Consider the following 26,873-nt stretch of genomic DNA (forward strand, 5'->3'; position numbering starts at 1 on the left):
ACTACAGAATCTTAACCCTCAGGGTACACACTGGGTTAGCATAACCCGAGCAAATTTTGAAAGTAGCGCCATTTCAAAGGAAGTGAATGGTGGGGGTCCGTATCGGGGGGGAAAAATCTTTGAGGTAGCTACTATGCATTCGAGGAGCGCGCTATTAGCGCTATATTGCATCATTCTGTCTTTATCGCTTATCAGATGTAAAACAAGGATAGAATAAGCAAATAGCGCTAATAGCGCGCTCCTCGAATCCAGCCTATGTGAGCGCCAAGGGGCAGCGTCAGTCTACGCTTGGTGCTCAAGTTATACGATTTTGAAAATTGAACTCGGGTAGTCTACACCCAGTCCATACAGAACGTTACAAAATCCGTGTTTAAAAAAAAAAAATTTTGTGTTTTTCGAGTATTTGCTGCAGTAGTTTTTTTTTTTCCAAGTATTTTGGTATGTATAATTTACTATTTTTAATATACTTTTGTGCATTCTAACCTCAAAATGATGCTCTGTAGCATACCAGCATGACGTATCCGTGCATGCATGTTAATATTATTTCAATTTTTGATATTTATTTATATTATACTAATCAACAACATCCAAAAAAACTATTTTTACTTTAAGATACTTTTTTTTGCGTTATTACGATAAATCAAGCAAGTAACGTTATATCGCTATCGCAAAAAAACGGGTATTTTCATAGTTAAAAAAAAATATACTTTTTGGAATGGATCAAAAAACGAATTCAGCCATTTCAAAGAACAACTTTTTAGCTTTCAAACGCAACTTAAAAAATGTCGATATCTTTTTTCTTCATAAAGTTGTGCAATTTAAAAGAAAAAGTGAATTTTTATGAACATTTTTTGAGAATGGTTTACATTTTTAAATGTATCTTTGTTTAAACAAGTAATGTAATAAATCTATCAACGCCATTGTATTTTTGAGAAAATTTCCGAGCCAAAGAAAAAAAAATTTGTTTTAATTGACAAATTACAGCCCGATATACAGTCAATCAAAGTCGCCGGGTTAGGCTAACCCATGTCCGTACGAAACGTAACTTTTTTATAGTCTGTACCCTGAAGGTTAAGCAGACTGAGTTGGTTTATAAAATTAATTGCGCAAATTGTAACGCTACATACATTGGACAAACAAAAAGGCACTTAGAGAAACACACCAAGGAACATTTCTGCAATATTAGGAAGAATGTCGACAATCATTCAGTGGTCAGTAAATACCGTCTCACGTACAATCATGATTTTAATTAGCATCAACCTGAGATTTTATATAAAGAGAGACAATTTAAGAAAAGAGAAATCGCAGAAATGTTTTGAAGTAAAACTTCTTTAGGCACGGTAGTAAGTTCGATTCACGACACGAAAAAGTGTAACGAAAGTGAAACTTCTTTGGTACGGTAGTAAGTTCGATTGTGCGACACAAAAAAACGTTACGAAATAGTGTCACGAAAATTCGACCAACAGGCGTGCAAAGTGAAACTCCTTTTGGATCGGTAAGTAAATTCGATTTTGTGACTCGAAAACGCGTCACGAAAATTCGATCAGCCGTACGGCACTGGCGAGACGGATATAGTGAGAACTGCGTGTAACACTATATTTTCGAGTTGCGGGCGGCTTGGAGTGACTAATTCCGTTGCATTGTTTTTGTATTAATTTCAGAAAAGTTATGGCAAAGCCTTGCCTTCAGAAGTTTCACTTCTAACGCGCGTGGCGACCACGCGTTCATTTTTTTTTATTAAAAAGTATGATTGCACAATCAATCTTCAAAAGGACACTGAAAATCTGCCTGGGCCTTACAACCGCGTTATCGGTGCCACTTAGTCTGCACTTTTTGTTTTGGTTCTGCTCGTTTTTATCTTTGAACACATCTTGTCATTCGCTGATTATGTCTGTTATATTCAATGTGACTTTGACAGTTATACTGTCCGGATGTGTTCTCTGATGATATGGCTTGCGACGTTTCTCTTTTCACGCTATACTGCTTTTATATTTTGTCTCGACGCACAAGATATGTAAGCCTTTTTACTGTATTTTAATATATTTTTATTCTTTTTAACTTTTGACTCCTGATCAATTTATCTTTTTGACTAACGTGAGCTCATTTTTGTAAATGTCGACTTTTACTTTTTAACTTTGCGTATGCATGATGTAGTTAGGGCACGATATCAGCGATGTAATGGATTTATTATATCCGGATTATGCGGATTGATTGCGTAATTACTCTTCTCACTTGAAAAGGATCGAAATTATGGTCGAAACGTCGTGAGTTTAAGTTTGGCCAGTTGGGTCGAACAAAAACGACTGTTGTTTTGAATTTTATTTACCGACGAAGGAAGTTACTTGTTTTGTTCAAAATAAAAAAGCTCTAAAAAGTATGAAATAATACTTTTAAGAATTTCTTTCAATTATTTGAAGCCAGCGCCAAATTAATAATATTTTAAAGAATTCCTTTCCATTTTTTGGAGTCGGCGCCAAATTAATTTAGTAATTATTAATTTCAGTATTATTTTATACTTTTTAAAGTTTTTTTTATTTTTAATTTTTTTTATTTTTTTTATTTTTTTAGAACTTTTTATTTTTATTTTATTAATTGTAAATTTATTTAATTTTTTTATTTTAATTTATTTAATACTAGCTTAATACCCTACAGTAACACACATTTTACCTCTTTTCATCCCCTTAAACGGCAGATTTCTAAAAATCCCTTCTTACGGATGCTTACGTAGAAGAAATATACTCCCTAAATTTTATGTTTCTTACGTTTAAGGGCTTGGGCTGGGTGTTGATGAATCAGTCAGGATATTTGTTTTTATATGTATAGATTAAAAATACTAATTAATAAATTATAACTTTACGTTCACAAAATATTATTGTATGTTAACAAAAATTTTTATATATTTTATTCTATTTTTAAATAAAAATGACGAATAAATATGTTTTATTGTGAATAACGAATAATTTTAATAATAAATAATTCAATTAACAAATAAAAAATAACAAATACAAATAACGAATAAACATGTTTGTAAGTAACAAACAATTTTAATAATAAATAATTCAACCAACGAACAAAAAATAACGAATACAAAAATTATTCGTTATTCGTAATCGAATAAAAATTTATTCAGTTACAATTTAATGTACAACACTGGGCCAGGCTACTATCTCTGAAATTATATCATTGTGTAAAACAATATTGTAAAATAAATGGTAAATTTTTGTGACAAAATATTTGTTGTAATAAAAATTTGTAGAAGATAATGAATTAACAATAAGCAAAAAGAATCTGTATACTTTTAATATATTATCTCTAATATTTCATAGTTCTTTATTTTAGAAGAAAATATTTAAAATATAAGTTTGATATTCTTAGGAAAAGAAAAAAGAGAAATAAGGCATGCAACAATTAGATTTTCATAATTATTCTGCATTAAAATTTCTATTTTTAAAATCAATAGTTTGTGAGATATTTTATACTTTGTTTTGATTTTAATATAAAGTATGAAACTTCTTAAATTAATAATAGAATATTATTTATATTTTATGTCAAAATTGATTTATATATAAAAAATATATAATTTTATTTAAAAAAATATATTAATATCTCATGAAATAACGCATTTTATAAAACTTTGTTTGCAAATATCATATTTCCATCTAAAAACTGTAGAACTTTTATTTTTGTAACATTATTTTATAAAATAAAAAACAATTGAAATTATTAGACAATTAAAACAATTCATTTTGTTTTCATAGAACATGCGCGACCGCTACTGAGCATTAACGCTATCTATACAATAATTAATGGTACACACCGGCAGCAGGCATCAGCAATATACTGCAATAAAGTGCCGAGTTCCTCTTTAAAGTCATCTTAAAATTGAGATTGATGTATGGCTCTGCACAACACGAATACACGACTGATTCACGTGATTTGCTCAAGTCCATTAATTTCCACCCTGCATTTTTCACGTACATGCGTTCCTATTGTAAATCGCTATCTTAATATTATTACATTATATGATATCATCAAATAAATAATAACATTAAATAAATTGTAAAGTTTTATTTTATATTATATATATTAACTAATCTATAAACAAAAAGTTTTTATAGTTATTTTTGCAGAAAAAACTGTTTGATTTTACAATCTGGGGGGGAGTGAAAGGAGGGGGGGAGATAGATAGATAGATAGATAGATAGATAGAGAGAGACAGAAAGAGAGATAAATAGATAGATAGATGATTTATTATGCCCGAGCAAAGGCTAAAGGGCAAATGTAATAAAGCATATACAATAATTGCAGTATTAAAGCAGTTAACAATCTAGTAGTTACAGGATGAAACACGTTGCTCTCAATCAAGTGGTTACTTCAGGAAGCCATGCAGTCCACAATCACCAGCAGACACAGCAGTCGCAATGCAGTATAACATAGCACAAAATTAGTAGACCAATCCGTAGAATTATCATCATACACGAAGCTGTCAATACGGTATAAAGCGACAAAAATCTATAGAACAGTAATAATGATAAGCTTAAACCAACGCACGCGCTATAAAGCAACAAAATTTTGAATAACAATCATAGTGATAAACTTAAGGTTAACGCTCTTATATTATTAACACACCAACAATAACAGTAGAATTGACTTCATACACGAAGCTATGCGGTATAAAGCAACAGAAAGCTATAGAACTGTGTACACGCTCCAGCAAGAACGTAAAATCGTACTGGTTATTAAGAAAACTCAACTAGTGTAATTCGTTTGAAAAGTAACCTTTCGATATATTGATTGACTACAATTTTTAGAACTTTTGAGAGTATAACTCGGTATTAATATAAATCACATATAAATGAAATACATAGTTTAAGTATCAGGAAACTCAATCATTAATAGTCCGTTCACTTTAATAAATATACATTTTGCTGGAGATATTTCTTTTATACATTCCAATATAATAAATGCGCAAGACCAATCGATTTCACTTAAATAAATTAGAAGCACTGAGAATCATTAAATATTTTTAACGCATAAGAGAAAAACCTTGAAGAACAAATTATATTTGTGAAAGGACCATTAATGCAAAACATTTCAAAATACAATATAATACAAGTATAAATTCAAAATCTAATTAATATATATAGAAGAAATGGAATAATGCATGAATTAATTTGGTATTCTACTAATGAAGAAAATAGATTTCTGAGAAATCAATGTTAAAAAAATAAGTGGTTCTTAACCAATAAATATACCCTTTTTTCCTTTGGCAATTCAATGCATTAATCCATAATAAACATGACATATATTCATATAGATATCATCAATCGTGCATAACATGGTTTAACCATTGGATAATGTTTCTGAAATAATTATTCGTTTCGAAATAAACTTAGAGATATTCAATTTACGATAAAGAAAGAATACACTGACTATTGAATCGCAATAGAGTACATTAAACAATGTGAACATGTACTATTTTACGAAATATTAACTTTACAGTTTCGATGAGTTAATTCTCAATTAATATCTTAACGAATCCTTACAATCTTTATACAACATACGTAATTTTACAATGAAAAGAAGCGAATATACTAAATACGCGTGGTTGCAACCAAATTCTTTTTATACTTGATTACTCAAGTGAAATGAGAAGAATTTTCCTTGTCTTAAACAGTGGCCACCGATTGATATATAATATTGGATTGAATGCCTTGCCGAAACGCAAGAATGGTTGTAATACATCCCAAATCCAATAAGAAAGAAAGCTCTCGAATGTTCTGTGCGAGCTTTCACTTTACGTGAAAGCTGATTCCAAAGAGGAGGAATACCGCCCTTACGAATAACGAGAGTTACCTATGCGTGCTTTCACTTTACGTGAAAGTGACTCCAACGAGGAGGAATACCACCCTTCCGAATAACGAGTTACCTGTGCGTGATTTCACTTTACGTGAAAGTGACTCCAAAGAGGAGGAATACTGCCCTTCGTGTGAAAACTCGGAAGTGGATTTCCATCGAATGTATTTTCCAATCGTCCTTCCTTCTTTAGTAATGGCGGATGCCTTTTCCTTATATACGGCAATGGCCGATATTTTTCCAGTGTCGGTAGTCGCCTTTCCTTACGTCGTGCTGCCGTATTAATGTATTCGTCGTTGTAATTACGATTGAGTATGATTTGAAACGATTGATTTAACGACTCAATATCCTTTTTTACAAAGAATAGTAGAAACGGGTAAAATACCCGACACGACTCGAAACGCGCGACTTTTGTGGACGAAAGATGTGGATATAATAACGATCGTGAACGAAAGATATTGATACAATGACGATCGTTGCTACGCAAGCTCGATACTTCCGTAACGAACGCGGAAGTCAGGTATCGCAGCGCCATACGGACGCGGAAACCAAGTATTGCAGCGCCTTTGCGTGCGAAACATACGCACTACCAATGTCACTAGACCCATGTATTAGTCTCTATAGAGTGTTTACGTAGAGTGTTTACGGAATCAGTTGCTTACTGGCGAATACCATAGATGGCAACACGCCATTTTTCATTCGTCGATAAATCGCTGTGTTTTCAACAAACTGTAATATAAGCTTAAACTAACGCACACGCTATAAAGCAACAAAATATTGAATAACAATAATAGTAATAAACTTAAGGTTAACGCACTTATATTATTATTGACGCACCAGTAATAACAACTTGAAGCATGCAACCAATGCACTCACTTGACGTCTGTACTGACTTCAATAAACGGAAAGAACAGCAAGTTGATATATTCAGTCGGTTTCAGATACAAGCAGAAATGATCTAAGAAGACTCTTAAATGATGCGATAGTCGATGCAGAAGTTATGTTATCAGGGAGCGAGTGCCAGAAATACATTCCAAATATATGAAAAGAGTTTCTGTATGTTTCCGTTCTGTACGAAGGAATGTGGAAAGTCTGAGTTGCAACCAGACGTTCGGATCTCCTCAACGATGGATCAAGTTTGTTGAAAAGCTCACGAATGTAGGAGGGTGATCTCATATGGAGAATCCGATATGTCTGGCAGCCCATAAAATACAGCCTCCTATTTTCAACTCGAAGCCATCCCAGTTTCTTTCTGTACGGCGTTATGTGATCATCTCGTCTGAGATCATAGATGAATCTAATGCAGCAGTTGAGCAGTCTCTGCAATCTGGTGTTCAGCTCAGCAGTCATGCCGTGATACACCAGACAGCAGTAATCGATGTGAGGCATTATTAGGGTAACACCAAGCTTTATCCTTAAGGAGGTTCGATGGCTTCATCGGGGGGAGTAGTGGGACGCGGGGGTTCTGGAAACAGCGCACTAGCGTTTGAAGTAGTGGGAATGAAGGGGATTGCTCTGATTGGTCGCCGCGTGTATAATGCGTGCTGCTGTTCACGTCGTTCACGACCATGACAGTCTATGCAGACGAAAAATCAAGCAATTTATGCTTTAATAATTAATTTTTCTACAAAATGTGCGGTAACCTTCCCCTTTCTTTCGCTCATTTATTTGTAAATTATTAAGTTACATATGCAAATTTCTTTTTCTTTATCATTTGCATTTTTTCTTGCACTTATTTCATTCTGAAGGTATATGCAATATGTCATTTCCCATAAAAACCATAAGAACCTATGTTAAAAATGCAGCCAGTTTCATGCAATTTTAGTATGTTGTTCTGGAATGCAAAATAGAATTATGTGAATTTTTTGGGAATTTTTCACCGTCCCGTTTTGAAATAAATCTACTCCTAAAATTGTACTTTTTAGGTTTTTGGAGTAGATTTTTTTCAAAACGGGACGGTGAAAAATTTCCAAAAAATTCACATAATTCTATTTTGCATTGCAGAACAACATATTAAAATTTCATGAAATTCTCTGGATTTTGTTGTAGCCATCGAACCACCTTAACTTCAGTCGAGAGAGAATTTCTATTGAATTTAGATATGAGAGATATGGGTGACATGCTTCCTCCAAGAAAGGTTGGCTGTAAAGATAACACCAAGGTTTCTCACTTCACTCACAAACGGAATTCGTGTATTATTCACCACTATTGGCTGTAAGAAATTTAGATTAATGGTTCCAATATGAGCTCGACTTCCAAATATAATAATCTTTGACTTGTCAGGATTGAGCTTGAGACCGTTTACCTCGGCATAGTCGAATATGGCCTTAGCATCCCTAGAAATCAATTCAAGACTACGATTGATGTCAGCCGGCGGACACGAGAGATAAGCCTGAACATCATCCGCAAAGATCATATGAGACGTGTGAAGCAAAACACGGCATATATCATTGATATATAGAGAAAATAGTGGGGGACCAAGTACAGAGCCTTGCGGGACTCCAGATGACGTGAACAGCCACTCAGACATGTTACCAAGATCATCCACCACTGCCTGAGACCAGTCAGGTAAGAGAAAAACCACAGTATGGCTTCATCTGAAAATCCGATCTCTTTCAGCTTTATATAAAGTTGGGGATGTAGGACAGTGTCAAATGCCTTGCTGAAATCAAAGAGTATCATTATAGTCACAAGGCCATCATCAATCGCGCGTTTGATATCGTCGCAGACACGTAAGAGAGCGGACTGAGTGTTGTGACCCGAACGGTAAGCGGACTGTCTAGGATTTAACAGATCGAACTCATCCAAGTACTGTGTAATCTGCAAGGCGACGATTCTTTCAAGGATCTTTGACAATTCAGACAAATTTGCTATCGGCCTCGTGTCAGACGGGGACTGCGAATTTCGAGTTTTGGAATGTGGGCGGATTAGTGCCCGCTTCCATTCCGACGGGAACGTATAAGTCTCCAACGATCGGTTAAACAATGTCGTAAGCACCAAAGAAATAACCGGCCAAGCAATGCGCAGAACATACAACGGAATGCCGTCTGAACCAGACGCATAAGAATGCAGAGGTGCAGTCATAATAAGCTTGTATACATCACTTGGTAGTACGGTAGAGAACTTAAACTGCGGGCGTAGTGCTGGTCGAGGAATCAAGGCAATGGCGGCGACAAATTCTGCATATGAGCATGACAGCTGAGCCCTAGAGACTGACGCAAAGTACATATTTAACTGATCTGGTGTAAAGAAGTGCAGTGGAGAGACTTGTGTCTGCTTTACCAGACCAAGTCGTGCAAGTTCTCTCCATAGCTTGGCCGAGTCTGTAATTCTGATAAGTGAATTGTAGTGGAATTCACTTTTAGCACGCCTGATGTCAACATTGAGTCGATTCCTAAAGTGCCTGTAGGTGGCATAGTCAAGCAAACAGTCCGAGCGCTTGGCCTGTTTGTACATCCTGTTTCGGGCGCTAAGACGCGTTTTGAGATCGTCCGAGAGCCACTGCGCCGGCGGCTTCCGCACCGCGATCACACGCGCAGGGGCCAGAGCATCCAGAGCTTCATTAATGGCATCCGACAACGCAGCACAGAGACCATCGACACAGTAACCCCCGTCCACATCGGTGATGGCCTGAATGCGCTCAAGGTACCTCGGATAGTTCATGATGGACCTAAGGCCACCACAGAACTCTTCAGCATCAATGTTTTTGAAGTTACGTCTTACAATAGAACGCTTGGTGTCAATATCTGTGCCAAGCGAAAGCTTTATTTCTATTAGGTCATGTCCAGAGATAAACGGACTTTCAGATTTGGTTAGCCGTATAATCTTGTCGCCGTCATCCACCGCCAAGATATCAAGCCACGAGTCAGCAGCTGCCGTATGGTACGTAGCTCCAGTATTTACAATAATCATTGAGATGCTGGACATCAGGTCGCGCAAGTGGTTGGCCTCAGAATTGGTCGACAAGAGGTTGCAATTCAAGTCACCACCGATGATTATATTCTTGTACAAGTGTGAAGCACTCGTAAGTGTCTCAAATAATTCATGCAGGAAGAGACCCTTGGGTCTTCTATAGACCGAAGCAAATAATACCGACTCGTTGTTGGGTTTACGAATCTCGAGAATCAAATACTCTGGAGAGTTAAAGTCGACTCTCGGAGAAACCGCTATAATTTTAGCCTTCAATGAGTCGTGAACAAAGCAGACAACGCCTCCGCCCCGTCTACCATCGCGATCATGACGAATCAGGAAATAGCCATCCAAGGCCACAAGTGCATCAGAAACATCAGAGTTCAGCCAAGTTTCAGATATCGAAATTACATGAAAAGGATTAGACGCAAACTGAATTCTGATTAAATCGATATGAGCTCGAAGTGAATTGGCATTGAACTGGGCTACGCAAAACTGAGACGAGTTCGTGAGTAATTTTCTGTGATTGGTGGGTGGCGATTTACTGTTATTATGCTCGAGTCAAACCAATTTCGCAAGATCAGCTTCCGAATTTATGTTAATAACAGGCATACCCTCTGAGAGTCTGGCACAAATGCGTCTACCTTTTATCCAGACAAACTTGTATGACTTTTCCTTCGCTACCCTCCTAGTCAATTGCAACAAATCATATGTGGCCTTGGATAGCATTTCGTTTACATGGATGTTACGATTAGAATCATTGCCGCAGACCTCGCTTTGCTTGAGCACTCGCTTCGCACGCATTCTAGATATGACCCTATGCTGGACAGCACTAGAGGTCAGAGTAACCGCAAACGAGCCAGTCTCATGCGCACGCGAAGAACGATCACCATTCACATTCGAAGCTGCTTTCCGGATCATCGGTCTCACGTTCAAAACGTGACACGAGAGATCCTTAATGTCAAGGGCTTCAAACACGTTTTGGACCAGCACGGCCCGTGTGATCTGTAATGCAACTGGCAATCCCGAAATGACGAGCTCGCTATCAACGTGCTCATCAGCCGTCGGGAACAACTGAGCAGTTTTTAGCTCTCTGAGCTCCACGACCTCACGCTCCAATGCGGAGATGTTTGCTCAAGCTCAATAATACGCTTACTATTTTGCGCCGCAATATCCGCGATACGATTAAGATCGTTGAGCTTATCTGTTATTTCTTTGTTGGTGCGCAGCTGACTATCTATGAATCCGGCCAGTTTATCACTCAGTCCGTGTAACAACTCATTCGTCGTGGCTTGTGAGCTCGATTGAGTGCGGGAGTCGACAGGAGAGGCCATGTTCCTGAGATCGAAGTCAAATGACTGTGCGCTCTCCTCAGTTTGCGGTGTGAGAGGAGGTATGTCGAGTGACGCTAATAATGATTTGCAGCAAGCATCCGCGTATCTATTTACTGAATACGCCGTAATGCAACCAGGATGAAATATCCTCCTACACTCCCTGACTCAATCGACTTGTGCGCAATTGCCTTGCTACACTTAGTGCACGTTGGCTGCATGTGTTGTAAGTTTATTTTGTAAGTTTACTTGTTACTTAAACCTAAATGTCACTAGGCACACTGATCATGCAGCAGGCATGAAATACGCAAAGAAATACAAAAGAGAGAGAGAGAGAGAGAGAGAGAGAGAGAGAGAGAGAGAGAGAGAGAGAGAGAGAGAGAGAGAGAGAGAGAGAGAAGGAGAGAGAGAAGGAGAGAGAGAAGGAGAGAGAGAAGGAGAGAGAGAAGAGAGAGAGAGAGAGAGAGAGAGAGAGAGAGAGAGAAAGAGAGAGAGAGAGAGAGAGAGAGAGAGAGAGAGAGAGAGAGAGAGAGAGAGAGAGAGAGAGAGAGAGAGAGAGAGAGAGAGAGAGAGAGAGAGACTTTTGAAATAACGTGTAAAATTGAGTCAGTAATTATAAAATTTTGTTATACTTTATTTTTTGAAAAGTTGTGTTTAACAATTGGAAAATTAACATCTTAATAGCCACTGTTAAACTAGGTAGGATTTTAGAAGATAAATAAGAATTATTTAAATTTAGAAAATGAACAATATTAAAAAGTAAAAACTTGAATTGATTTTTTGAAAGATGAAACTACACATAACAAATTTAATTATTTTTACTTTTTCACTGGAATTGTCAATTTCTTAAATGTACTACCATTACTTCTTAATAATTCTACTTACAAAAATTATACGTTATTGTTTTTTCAATTTTAATTTGATCTTTAATCGGATTTTGGGACTAAAAGTCAAATTTTCTTTTGTTTACATGCAATCTGCATCTTATTCCGGATCTTAAATCTTTTTTTTTAATATCTCTTGTATAACCTACACATTATTGTGTATTATTAACTATCCTTTCTCTCAATAGGAAATGTATAAATAAAAAAATAAATAAGGATTCAAAATCTTAAATTTAAGAATAAATTTTACAATATATATTTTTCTGAGAAATGCGGGAACGAAGAACTGAGTAGTAATTTTTGGCGAGATCAGGAGGAAATACTTTGTAGAATATGCCAACAAGAAGTTGAGACAATAGAGCGTCTATCAAAGATGTAGGGAAAAGATAAGAAGTAACATGAGTATGGTGCAATTATTGACGAGGAAGGGAGAAGGAATTAGCTGGATAAAAAAGATTATTAAAATAAGAACAGAAAATATAACTAGAGACCAAAGAGCGTTTTAGAGTAAAAACTATATTATAGGGTAGAAAAGGACAGGCGTAGTAATAGTCGTTAAAGTATGTATAATCTTTATGTAATTCTGTGCATTCGCGGCGGCGTTTTTGTTTTTTTGTTAAATGCAGACTGTGATAGCGATATGGCATTATTGTAAAATTGTATTGTAATACCCCCTTTCAATGCCGAAAGGCAAGAAATAAACAGTTTATCTATATATCTATTTTTTCTGAGAAAATCGCGACGTAATTTTTGCATCCTGTGTAAAATTGAATTAAAAGACAGACGTGATTAAATGTAGTAACATTTTTCATACCATGTTTTCGGTCTCGCTCAATCGCATGTCGATTTGCTCGCCATGGTACGTCCAGGAGCCGAACGTCATATTGCAAACTTGAGTATCAAAGGGCCAAAGACGAAGATCCAGCTCGCAAAGGCCAATAAATTGCGCGGGTGGCACCCATAATACTTGACCATCATGGAAGATGATGCAGGCCGTGTCACCATAATGCTCGACTGTACCCGCGGTTCCACTGAATAAAATAAAGTATATTGAATTATTTGACATAATTTTAGATTAAGGTTTGAGAAAGAATTACATGGTCAAGCTATTCGAACATTTTAACGTAGAAATGTACGAGTTTTCAAAATTTGAATAGTTTGAAAGAAACTGATAATCTATCTATTTGATCATCAGTTTGATCAAATAAATTGTTCAATATTAAAAAAAATTTGAGCAAAATTAGTACTTATTGCAAACAAAAAAAATGAACGCGTGGTCGCCACGCTCGTTAGAAGTGAAACTTCTGAAAGCAAGGCTTTGCCATAACTTTTCTGAAATTAATACAAAAACAATGCAACGGAATTAGTCACTCCAAGCCGCCCGCAACTCAAAAATATAGTGTTACACGCAGTTCTCATTATATCCGTCTCGCCAGTGCCGTACGCCTGATCGAATTTTCGTAACGCGTTTTCGAGTCGCACAATCGAATTTACTTACTGATCCAAAAGAAGTTTCACTTTGTACTCCTGTTGGTCGAATTTTCGTGACACTATTCCGTGACGTTTTTTCGTGTCGCACAATCGAACGTTTTTTTTTTTTATTAAATATCTCGCTTATTTTCAACTTTAGAGTGAAAGTGGTAAAACCAAACTTCTTTGGTACGGTAGTAAGTTCGATTGTGCGAAAAAACGTCACGAAATAGTGTCACAAAAATTCGACCAACAGGCGTACAAAGTGAAGCTCCTTTTGGATCGGTAAGTAAATTCGATTTTGCGACTCGAAAACGCGTCACGAAAATTCGATCAGGCGTACGGCACTGGCGAGACGGATATAGTGAGAACTGCGTGTAACACTATATTTTCGAGTTGCGGGCGGCTCGGAGTGACTAATTCCGTTGCATTGTTTTTGTATTAATTTCAGAAAAGTTATGGCAAAGCCTTGCCTTCAGAAGTTTTACTTCTAACGCGCGTGACGACCATGCGTTCATTTTTTTTTTTTATTAAATATCTCGTGATAACGATAGCGATTGTAAGCGAGCGAATGAGACGATGAGACGGAGCGTTATAGGGAGTAATGGCGACAGCCAATGAGCGAGCGAAGGAATGAGCCGAGATGGCACTAGAGCGTGAGCGTTGGTAAGCGTGTGTGTGTGTAAGAGAGTCAGTGAGTTAGAGAGAGTCAGAGAGTTAAGAAGGTAGAAGGTGCGTGAAAGACGAGAGAGTAACGCGAGATTAACGAGCGAGCGCGAACTAAGAGCGTAGGGCAGAGTCCCGAAACGAGTGTATTTCCAATAAGTGTATTCAGCGTGATTTAATTAAAGACGAAAATGGAAAACCGACCCCTCGTGTGATTATTAATCTCCGAATCGAGAACTCCTACGAGCCACCGACGAACCATCCGTGACAAAGTTTCGAGACCGAGTTGAGATATCGCGAGTCAATAGTACTAGACAGTTAACATTCAGAAGTGGGATTGTTTTCGAAAAATTCGGTGATTAGTGAACGATGGCAACGAAACGAGATTCGGACGATAGCGGAGACGAAACATCTCGATGGGAAGATCTAGAAAATACGATGCGGCCGCGGGACCAAGATGGCGGCGACGGGCGTCGAAAAGCGCGGGAGGACCGTGGTGTTGGCGGGAACGCAGGATTGTTTCCGGAAGTGGTAGTGGAGAGTACGCAACGATCGTATACAAGTGAGTCGAACGACGACTATCAGGAGATGGTAACTGTCGATGAAACCCACGATATCGACGGTGCGGCGTTAGGTGCGGCGGCGCCATATCCACGTCACGATCGGTATTAGACAACGCGCTGCGTACCATCAGACGTGAGGAAGGAGAGAGCACGGAAACCATGTTGGTTCGACTGCTCGCACGTGCGCTTCTAAATGAACAATCGCGTAATGAGCAACCGCGTAATGAAGTGCCGCGTAGCGAAGTGCCGTTATATCATGTGATACCAGACTTGAGTAAGAACATTGAAAACTTTACGGGCGATGGTAAAGGTGTGCGACCCAAGGATTGGATAAATAATATCGAGAGTATGCGGAAAATTCATAAATGGCCGGAGAACTTTGCGTTGGAAACGGCGCGCATGCACTTGCGAGGAGGAGCACGCGATTGGTATCGCGCACGCGCTTCGACTCTAGTGAACTGGGAAGCCTTTAAGTTAGCGTTTAAGGCTACGTTTGTGATACCGGAAAGTACGTCTGATCGATGGCAGAGAATGATCGAAAGAATGCAGCAAAAAGACGAATCGTTGAGTGCCTACTTTCATGCGAAGACAAAATTATGTGTTGACTTGAGGCTCGAGTTTCGTGACATTAAAGAACAGGTGCTCGATGGATTGTGGTCAAAGGAGTTGTGCATCTCCTTAATGGCGAGAAATCATCTCTCGTTAGATGATTTATTACATGACATAATAGCTAACGAACGGGTGTTGACTCAACGCACCACGAGAATACGAGCCGGTAAGGATCCAGGAAAACCGAAGCAGCAGAGAACTTTGACATCGAAGATAACAAGTACGAGTAAGGAGAGTAAGCAGGGACCGTCTACGAGCCCTTCTACAACGGCCAATCCGGATAAACGTCCTCCAGTGACGAATGACGAGGGACAGCCAAAATGCTATAATTGCAAAGCGTTCGGACATATCGCACGTGACTGCCAAGAGCCACGCGAGTTAATATGCAAACAGTGTAAGAAGAAGGGACATACGCAACGTCATTGCCCTGAAGCGAGTAATAATACAATCGGTAAATATATAAAGTTAGTGAAAATCAATGGACGACAAATGCGAGCTTTGATTGATCCGGGTAGCTCAGATTGTACAGTGAAGGCGACGAGAGTTTTAATCGAGCGGTTCGAAGTGATACCGGTGCAGTCCGATCTGAAAGGGTTTGGACCGGCACATTACGTGGTGACATCGCCGGGACTTGTGCGAGCTGAAATAGACGTTGACAATGTGGTAGTACCGGACATACTAGTGCGAGTAGTGCCGGATGACACGCAGAGTTATGACGCGATTATTGGACGTTCGTTTACCGAACAACTGTATGTTGAATATCGAAAAAGCGGTGACGAACTAACCTTCACGAAACGGGAGGACGCATATCTGACCGTTATCGAACCGAGTGAGACCGCGAGTACGACGATGGACGCTATTGTACCGACTGACGTCATAGTACCACCGTCTTCGATGCAACTTATTGACACAATATCAGATAACAAACATTATGAGTTCGCGGTATTGAACATGGGAGTTACTCCTAAGACCGTGACCAAAGGACAATGTGTTGAACGAGGCGACGTTTCACGTTTGCCAATGATTCCGAGAGAGACAGCGAAGAAACTCATCACACGCCAAGATTTGATCATCGGTGAAGATCAACCGGAAGAAGTGATAGAAGAATTGGTCTCCATAATGAACGAGTACCGTGACTGCGTTGCAATGAATTTGTCAGAGTTAGGATTAGCGACGAACATTGTTATGGACATTAAAGAAATACCAGGTAGTAAACCGGTAGTGTCAAAACCATACCGAGTTAGCAATTCTGAGCGAGAGGAAATAAGTCAAATTATTCGAGAGTGGCGCGAAGCGGGAATAGTGCGGGACACAGATTCCCCTTACGCGAGTCCTGTATTATTGGTACGTAAGAAAAATGGTGAATCACGTCTTGTTGTAGATTTCCGTAAACTTAACCGACAAACTGTACGAGTGCCTTTTCCTATGCCTAATCCGGATGATCACTTAGAACAAGTTAGAGATTGTAAACTTTTTATTACTCTAGATCTAGCGCATGGGTATTTACAAGTTCCGTTGACCGAGGAAGCAATGCCAAAAACTGCGATCATTACGCCAGACGAAACTGTAGAGTGTACGCGAATGATTTTTGGGTTGTTAAATGGGCCTGCGTATTTCACTAAAACGATGGATAAGTCAGTAGGACCACTACGAAAACGGGTGATATTATATTATCTAGACGATATATTTATACCAGGTCGCAATTGGACAGACTTACGTGAAAGATTAGTGTTGACACTAAAAGCATTGCGTGAGGCAGGATTGACTATTAAATTAAGTAAATGTAGGTTTCTCCAGAAACGAGTTAGTTATCTAGGGTTTGAGATATCAAACAAGGGAATTGAGCCAGGAGAGTCGAAGGTGAAAGCGATAATAGGATATCCGACACCGACTAACGTGCATGAGACGCGACGATTTATTGGCATGGCCAGCTTCTTTAGGCGATTTATCCCGAAGTTTGCACAGATAGCTGCTTCATTGCATAAGTTACTAAAAAACGAAGTGAAATTTACGTGGAGCGAAAATGAACAACGAGCGTTTGATAAATTAAAAGAGATGTTAGCGAATAAACCGATTTTGCAATCCTTTGATCCCAAACGAGAAACCGAGTTACATACCGATGCCAGCGCCTTGGGACTAGCGGCGATGATGTTCCAGCGTGATGAGCAAAAACGTTTACGATTAGTCTATGCGATTAGCCGACGAACGAGTGAACCCGAGAAAAATTATCATTCCAGTAAATTAGAACTTCCAGCGATCGTTTGGGCGGTTACGCAACTGAGAACCATGTTAATAAATATACCATTTACCATAGTTACAGATTGCCAGGCATTATTGTACCTAAGTACCCAGAAAACTGTGAATCCGCAAGTAGTACGATGGAATAACACGTTGAGCGAATTTAATTTTAATATTACGCATAAGCCGGGTACAAAACTTGTACATGTAGATGCATTGAGTCGAGCGCCAGTAGGTGAGAGCGATCAAATGAATGAGCATGGTGTGTTTACATTAGTGAATGAGTATGATGAAATTGCCATGAACCAGAATAATGATGTAACGATAAGACGTAAGAGCGAAATACTTAGAAAAACTGTAAATAAGAGAATTAAGCATGAAATAAGAGAGATAGAAGGTTATGAGCTAGTAAATGGAATAGTGTATAAACGCCAAGGAAAACGATTACTCTTTGCAGTTCCGCGAGCGATGAGAAAGGGACTAGCTATACGTTTCCACGATTTGAAAGGTCACCCAGGGTTGGACCGGTCAATCGTTATGTTAACCGAACATTATTACTACCCAGGAGTGAGGAGATACATGCGACAGCACATCGGAGCCTGTATACAGTGTGCGTTAACAAAGGTCAAAACTAGCAGACAAAGCGGACTATTGCATCCGATTCCGCCAGGCGAACGACCATTTGCAGTGATACATGTGGACCATACGGGACCGTTTGTGACTACGAAGAAGGGTAATAAGTATATATTTGCGATAATCGATAATCTAACGAAATACGTGATTTTGCACGCAGCCAAAGACACGAAAGTGAGTGGAGTAGTACGAGCATTAGAGAAATTTGTTCAAGAATATGGAGCGCCTCGTAAAATTATATCGGACCGAGGAACGTGCTTCACATCCAGTCGGTTTGCCGAGTTCTGTAGCGAGCACGGAATCCATCACACGTTGAATTCTCCACGACACCCCCAAGCCAATGGCCAGATAGAAAGGGTAAACTTTACTCTGATACCAGTGCTACAAGCGAGTCTACAAGATAATGAAGGACGAGATTGGGACAATAAACTATTGGAGGCTCAAAGAAATCTAAATGATGCTCCAAATGCGACGACCAGAAAGAGTGCCTTCGAGTTGCTTTATGGGTACCAAGCCCGAAGGAATGAAGGAGAACTACGTAAAGTTACCGACGAGAGTACTTCGAATACACTACCAGAAGAGTTACAGCAAACAGCACGAGAAAGGATCAACACTGAGCAAAAGAGAGTGAAGGAGAGATATGATCGGAATCGCGCAAAGAACGTTCGATACAACGTAGGAGATATTGTATACATGAGAGTTGCTCCAATCGCCACAGGCGAAAGCACTAAGCTTCAGCGAAAGTATCGAGGACCGCTGACCGTCACCCAAGTGTTACACCAAGACACCTACAAAGTAGCTGATCTGCGACAGGAAGAACCGGGTCGACGTTACGCATCGACTGCCCATGCGAGTCAACTAAAGATTTGGCGGCCACATGAGGAAGACAATTCGTCTGAAGATGAGAGCGACGACGGAGATGAGCAGTTGGAATTTTCCGAGAGTATCGAGAACGTGTCTAACCAAGAGGAAAAACAGATTCGAGAGCAAGAAGATAGCAAGACAACGAGAGTACGAGCTAATAACCAGCCAGATGCAGAGGAGGGCGAGATCGAGAACCCGCAGACGCGACGTTCGAAGCGAGAGAGACGAGTGCCTGTGTATCTACGGGATTATGAGACACTATTACCCGAGGACGAGTAATAAACAGAATGGCCAAGTGATAACGATAGCGATTGTAAGCGAGCGAATGAGACGATGAGACGGAGCGTTATAGGGAGTAATGGCGACAGCCAATGAGCGAGCGAAGGAGTGAGCCGAGATGGCACTAGAGCGTGAGCGTTGGTAAGCGTGTGTGTGTGTAAGAGAGTCAGTGAGTTAGAGAGAGTCAGAGAGTTAGGAAAGTAGAAGGTGCGTGAAAGACGAGAAAGTAACGCGAGATTAACGAGCGAGCGCGAACTAAGAGCGTAGGGCAGAGTCCCGAAACGAGTGTATTTCCAATAAGTGTATTCAGCGTGATTTAATTAAAGACGAAAATGGAAAACCGACCCCTCGTGTGATTATTAATCTCCGAATCGAGAACTCCTACGAGCCACCGACGAACCATCCGCGACAAAGTTTCGAGACCGAGTTGAGATATCGCGAGTCAATAGTACTAGACAGTTAACACTCGCTTATTTTCAACTTTAGAGTGAAAGTGGTAAAACCAAACTTGTAAAAAATTTAATTCTCTACAATTTTGGTTATCATTTTTCGCCTAGGATCGATATTTTGGGTCTTAGACTCGAAGTGGGGGGTAAAATCTTTATTTTTTTTTATTTTTTAAATTTACTTGATATAATAAAAAACATTTTTTCTACGCCACCACGGGGGTAGAGTTTATGGCGCGTTTATTCAAAAAATAAAAAAAAATAAAATAATTGTACCCCCCACTTTCGAATCTAAGACCCAAAATATCGATCCTAGGTGAAAAATGATAAGGACCAAAATTGTAGAGTATTAAATTTTCTACAAGTTTGGTTATTACCACTTTAACTCTAAAGTTAAAAATAAGCAAGATGTTTACAAAATCACCCTTCTAATCCAAATGGCGGCTAACGCTCCAGGGTTAGAATCCCGAAAATCCGGTTTTAGACTATCCATGACCCTCCGAAACAGACAAAAAATTAAAATTGCTTCCCGGAATTAATGCAATTTCAGCGGCTTTTTCGGGCTCTATTGACTGGGCTACACGTGCGGGTTAAGAATTGGACACAAGTGCGGGTGATCGTCGGGTCCACTCCGCACTCGTGTCCAATTCTCAACTTCCCGCACTTGTTACATAATAGTTATCCGCACGCGTGTCCAATTCTCAACCCGCACACACCCTATTTTATATTACAAAGTGCGTGGAAAGTGGCCCATTATTGCGCGCGCGTAATCTGTGCGACGGATGTAACATTACCGCACTGTTTCGACTTGTGTGTGGAATTGGCTATTTGTCGCACAGATGGCGCGCGCGTAATAAGCCACTTTCCACGCACGTGTGATATAAATAACTATTAAAGAATCAAGATGAATGATTATATACCTGTGATACAGCAGAATGTCTGGCTGCCATACCTCGTGACTTCCTACATGAATATGTTGGATATTGCCATATTTTACAGGATCCCATTTGAGCTTCTCATCTGTCCACATCTAAATACAAAATAGAAAATGATAATGAATAAAAAATTAAGAAACTTGCATCTTTGATCTTAATTATTAAGTATACATTGAGCGTATTTTTGCAATATTAATTATAAAAAAGTTACAATATAAGGTTATGATACAATACGCCACTTGTTATAATATCAAAGAAATATACAGAATTTTTTTGAACTACATAGTACAATAAAAAAAGGGATAAAATCTTCATAAAGAAATAAATCAAAGACGTAAAATAAAATTTTTTTATAAAATTAATTTTTTGGGGAAAAAATTGACATATAAATAAACTATATAATATATTCTACTTAATAAAATTTAAAATAAATAAAGTTATTAAAAATATAAAAATTAAATTTAAATCACTTTTTCTTTTACTAAAATTTTTATCTTTTGTACATATTTTAATAGCTGTTATTGATTCAAATTTGACAACATGTGTAACACAATGTTATCGAAAATTATTCAAATTTACAAAGATAAATGCAAGGTGCACATTATAGTGTACAATTTTCTTAATTTGTGAAATAATTATTTTTTAAAACAAAGCTTTTCACATAAGATTTTATTTTACATTTTTATATAATTTTTTTTTTCATAAAAAGTCCTCTGTTTTAATTTTATCATCAGATATCTTGTATAATGTATACTAAATATCTCAAAAAGTTACATTTCTTAAATAACAGATTCGATCCTTGGTCGACTTTTTCTTAGCATAAATATTGAGAAACTTATATATAATTTTTGAGTTACAAACAATGAAAATTTTTTAAAATTAAGGTGATGCTGGAATCGTCTGTATAACCGACAAAATTGCCATTTTTTATGTTATCGACCTATATCTGTCCTTGTATAATAGACAAGGACGTAGACAAGGATAGCATCTACATTGCACGCACACATACGCATGAATCGTCATATACACTGTACTCTTATATTAGACTTCTAATCCCGATTTGGAGGGTTCATCGATGTTTTTCTTGTTGTGCAATTCAGGGAAACTCATTTTCACGTTCGTATCAAATCGTATATCTTTTATATGAAGCACATCATGTGATGAGTTGATAGCGATCGCTGTAACTCGAGACGCCATATTAGGATAAAAGTAGGTAAGGAAATCTGTAATTCCGTAATTTTTTCTCGTTTTCTATATAAAATTGAAGTTTCCCTGAAACATTGATGTATGTACTGCAATTATATGGAAAAGCATTTTTAATTCTGTCAAATTAATACGACGCTACATGAGTAGAAAGAAAATGGTAATTTTATCGATAAAACAGACGACTCCAGCATCACCTTAACTTCAATATCAAATAAAAAAACTATTATTTAAGTAAAAATCACGTTAACAGAATTATTTGAGGCTTAATTACAAAAATATAAAAAATTCAAAACTAAAAAATTGCGATAAATAACTATTTTTAACATCTTTAGTAAGAAATCGGCTCTAATTTAAAAATATATCCTTTTTTTAACAGTCACTATATGTAAGAGTATCTCATTTATTTCAAAATTTTATTTGATGTATCTTGAATACAAATAACTTATGTAACATAAAATTATTTAAATTTTATTAAAATTTCCAGAGCTTTATGTTAATTAAATGCTTAAATGTTATATAGGAGTGTTAAGCGTATTATATAAAGACATTAAGCTTCACGTACATGAGAAGCCCATCCGTTGACGGTGATGGTAGATTTGAAGTCGTCCTGAAAATTGAAAAAATAGAATCGCGAGGGTAAAGTTACGTCTATTACGCGTTTTAATAGTCGCGCATACTTGCCACATCGACATAAAGCAAAGTAATGTCGAATTTGACCACTGTTGTATTAAAATGTTGCGTCGGCCGGGCGAACTTGTCGTATTTTACAAATAGATCTTGCTTCAACCGATCGGTCCAGGTCTGATTCCACACGGGGGACCCTGTTAATCACCGACGGACAATGTCGGAGGCTGTAAGCTCGTTAATTATGTGAGATACAATAACTCGCGTCTTGCCCGCGTTTATTATTTATGAAATGACTTCATAGGCGACATTACAATTAAATCATTATGATAATGATTTAAAAAGATTATTTTCGTTTTATTTTATGCCTTACACTTTTTCTCTCCGATGATTTTAATTTTAAAAATAGATCCCGCAACTAAGTCGAAAGTAATTTTTCATGAACAAAGATATCGAGATAGGTTAACAGGGTTAACTAATTGAACATTTAATTAAAGTTTTATTCTACTAAAACCTATTTAAAATTAAATAAATTAAATAAATTAAAATTAAATAAATTAAAAATTTGAAGGAATGATATTGTTACCCATCTTATTCCTCTGAAATTTAATTTGCCAAAAGCTATTTTTCTGTGATTATTTTCAAAACTATTCGAAATTTTCATTAATAGAAATAAATAATTGCAGGTTCATCAGATGTGTGCCATCAAAATTAATTTGTAATGTGTAAAACATTTTGTATAGAGAAAAAAAGCAGGTATTATATACTCTACGGAATACTCTAAGACTTTTTTAAGAAAACTTGAAAAGTATAATATTAAAGATAACTGAACTCAGTTTTCATTGATTGTAAGTTGTAATGCCAAGTATTTTACTGCAAATCTAAGTGTGTTATTTTTACATATATAAACGTCTAAAAATATCACATTAGACTAAAGCTCTTTTTACATGGTTCTTTATGTATTAAAGTACGTTATTTAACACGTTTGATCGTATTAAATTAAAAGTTAATACGTTCAAACGTGTTAAATGAAGTGTTTTAAAACGGCAAGAAATGTATAAGAAAAGCTTCAGCTAAAACTGCTAAAATAACATACTTGGATTTGCAGTATTATTATAAAAAATTTGAACTATACTATGAAATTGTTCATATATTATAGTTCTATATCTGACGTTTTGCATAATTTTTGTTTATTTCCTGGCAGTATTATAGGTAGTTTTTATGGGGTAAGTACATTTGACAACGTGCTTTTTAGAACTTTTTTAATGCTTTATGTAACTTCAAGCGTTACATTATTTTTAACTCGATTAGCTTGTCGTTCTGTTAATATTGGTTATAAAATGAAAGTATTCAATACGTCGCTGGTTCGTTTTACTGACAGCCGTATTGTACAGGCTTATTACAATATAAAACTGTGTCTTGGGAAAATATGCAACTACATAAATAGGAATAAAATGCCAGTATATAAATTAGAAAGTTGTAAACAGTATAAACAAATATTTTCCTGTATAAATGTTAAAAATAAATAAACCTAAATATTTATTTTATGCGCTATATGAATAAGCTACATCCTATTTTAATATTTTGCAAAATTGTCCGGATAATTTAGACTACTTGTAGTACACAACACTATTAAAATACAAAGAAAGTAATAAAAATATTGCTTTACATGTTTTAAACAAGAATGCCTTAAATACGAGAAAGATTAAAAAGAAAAAATGTAGCTAAATAAAGTGTAGCTGACACAAAATTGTAAAAACAAAGTTTTAAGATCTTAAGGTTTATAAGGTTTTAAAGTTTGTGAGGTTTAAAGTTTTAAAGTATTTAAGATTTACTTTTCAGTTTAATTTCAAATGTTGTAATCCAATATTACAATAATTTTAATATTACAATTTAATTTGAAAATTTTATTTTTTATGCTAAAAACTATTTGTCCTGACTTATTTTAAATTCTATTTGTACTGTTTTTATGAATAAAGTAACCTTACATATTTGGCATATTACATGGTTGGGTAATATATACTACGTTGCAACACTTTTGTATTTTTTTTTTTTAATAGTAAACAATCATCACATATCCTAGGGGATCCTGCAGCCGTATGATTTACCGACATTATCGTTTTTAGATGGATCTTTTAATTGGCTTTATAGAATTGCAAAAATCTTTTACAGAATTAAGGGGATCCTAAAGTGAATTAAGGCTGAACTTCCTCGACGTCGGTAATGTCAACATTTCTAATTCTGTTTTCTTGTCATACATCTATATCTGTCCTTGTCTAACGAGAGGCATCTGTCTTTGTTCGATTACTGCGCCATCTCTTGCCACACGCAATATTGCTTATCCTGTCAACCTGAATGTGCTTTTGCACATATAAAAGTTATATAAAGTAATCTTTTTTTCTAGGTTTTCAATCTTAGATCTAATTGCACGATATTGTTCTTAAATGTTGTCCCTAGGTCATGCCGGTCTAATTTTGTGGATATTTATCGTGGAATTTTTGTACAAAGCAAATATTGTCGTCACGTATACCAAAAATTAACAAAAATATTAATTTTTTTTCGTTTTTGATATAAATTTGACCACCATGACCTAGATTTTGATGCGTACTTTAATTCTAGACAAGAATTTTGCATTTCTATAAAGTCAATTAAAAGATTAGTGCTAAGAAAAAAAGCCGGTATTACAGACGGCTTTAGGATCCCCTTAAAGTCCGCACAAAAATCTAGGGTGCCAAACGCGATTTTATATTAAAAACTACACCAAAAAATTAAAAATATTACTTATTTGGGCACATACACAGCTGTCATCTGACGACAATATTTGCTTAAAACAAAAATTCTGCAGTTTATACATACATAATGTTTATCATCCACCCTTGGGAAAACATGTAGAAATAATATCGTGCAAGTAGAAGTAAGATTCAATGCGTACAAAAAAAGATCCATTTAAAAATTATTTTAGTAATGCAAATACGAATGCAAGATGACAAGAAGAGCAGCAACAGTAGTTGCCGGATCTTGCGTAAGATGGCGAGCAATCGAACAAAGACAGATGTTATTTCGTTAGACGAAGACAGATATAGGGAAAACAAAATTAGAAAGGTTGACATTATCGACATCGAGGAAGTTTGCCTGTCACTGCAGGATTCCCTTAAAATCATATACAAATAACAGATAAAAAAAGGAAAAAGGAGACCAGTATGCAAAGATACTTCAAAGAGAAAGAAAAATAGAAATTAAAAAAAAAAACAAATTTTTGTTAAGTGGCATATTCCCCCTAGGTACCCTATACCATGTTTAAAACTTTTATTATAATAATATATACTCATCAAAATAATATTACTTCTGAAATAAAGAAACATTAGAGTATAAACTGCAATAATAATTATTTTTTAACGTTTCGGTACTCCTATCAATGTATCTCCAACTGGGAATTCCAGTTTTTTTTTACAAAAATCTTCTTGCACCTTTCTGCTTGTTTCGACGTTTAGATTGAAATAGGTGAAGAAATTAATATGAAAGTGTTGAGAATATAATATATAAGTTTATTAGAAAAATTAACAAAATGATCACTTTGTTAATTTTTCTAATAAACTTATATATTATATTCTCAACACTTTCATATTAATTTCTTCCACCTATTTCTATACATTTATGCAATAATTCTTATAAAAAGTGGCAGGTTATACAAACTTCCATTATTCAACAGTGCAATTTTTTCTTCTTTATCATATTTATACACACATATTTATCGTACACAACACTTGCTAAATAGATTACATTAAAGCTCTATCTTAGTTTTACATGTAACGAAAAGCGACTAAGAATCTGTGAAGTAGATTGGTTGTAAAATAAAAGTTTATGAACTAACCTTACGCAAGTAGCGATACACACAAAATGTTAAATTACATGTAAATTACACATAATTAACTACATGACACTTCGTGCTACATTGCCGTTTTGTACGTTTAGATAGAGGTTCAGCAGCTAGTAATCCTACTGCTGTCTGCTAGGTTGTAACATTTAATAGGCTAGATATCGTAATATTTTATATTACCTCACTATTCTTCATTATCCGCACTTCCTCTACCTATTTCAAGCGCAAAAATGTGAAAAATATTGATAAAATAATATTGATAAAATAAATAAAATTAGACTACTATAAAATGATGCTATTGTGATCTCTGCTTTTCTTCTTTCTTTTCGCATTGCAGCTTTGCATTTTACATTACAAGTTAATTATTTTAATTTTAATTAAATAATTAGATTATTATCTTTGTGTTGTTATTATTTTTTATAATTTTTCTTTATGCATTCATCTTCATATATTTATGGTTACACATCTTGCTAAAAGACTTTC

The 26,873-nt window shown here is 36.4% G+C and overlaps 2 protein-coding genes across 4 annotated transcripts in view; both read right to left on the reverse strand.

The window, feature by feature from the left end:
- LOC139818192 (acetylcholine receptor subunit alpha-like 1) overlaps positions 1 to 26,873 on the reverse strand; it is a 48,895-nt gene that overhangs the window by 19,613 nt on the left and 2,409 nt on the right. For 2 of the 3 annotated variants that reach the window (XM_071786774.1, XM_071786773.1), the window contains exons 2-6: positions 22,571 to 22,710; positions 22,452 to 22,496; positions 20,669 to 20,778; positions 12,795 to 13,011; positions 3,818 to 3,986 (exon numbers count right to left, since the gene is read on the reverse strand). In XM_071786774.1, coding sequence (XP_071642875.1) covers positions 3,818 to 3,986; positions 12,795 to 13,011; positions 20,669 to 20,778; positions 22,452 to 22,496; positions 22,571 to 22,710 — 681 coding nt within the window. Of the gene's footprint in view, positions 1 to 3,817; positions 3,987 to 12,794; positions 13,012 to 20,668; positions 20,779 to 22,451; positions 22,497 to 22,566; positions 22,711 to 26,873 lie in introns of those variants that run through there. The other variant, XM_071786775.1, reaches the window with a different exon arrangement.
- LOC139818191 (uncharacterized) lies at positions 3,994 to 11,482 on the reverse strand. Its single transcript, XM_071786772.1, has 2 exons — positions 5,930 to 11,482; positions 3,994 to 4,512 (listed from the first exon to the last, which is right to left on the reverse strand). Exon 1 carries the CDS (start codon positions 9,781 to 9,783, stop codon positions 8,269 to 8,271), a length of 1,515 nt encoding a protein of 504 aa, XP_071642873.1. The 5' UTR covers positions 9,784 to 11,482; the 3' UTR covers positions 3,994 to 4,512; positions 5,930 to 8,268.

The sequence above is a fragment of the Temnothorax longispinosus genome, chromosome 8 (assembly GCF_030848805.1).
Source record: "Temnothorax longispinosus isolate EJ_2023e chromosome 8, Tlon_JGU_v1, whole genome shotgun sequence".
NCBI classification, from domain to species: Eukaryota; Metazoa; Arthropoda; class Insecta; order Hymenoptera; family Formicidae; genus Temnothorax; species Temnothorax longispinosus.

Bases quoted from the DNA above. Each gene is read 5' to 3' on its own strand.
- LOC139818191 (XM_071786772.1), bottom strand. From the start codon at position 9,783: ATGTCCAGCATCTCAATGATTATTGTAAATACTGGAGCTACGTACCAT.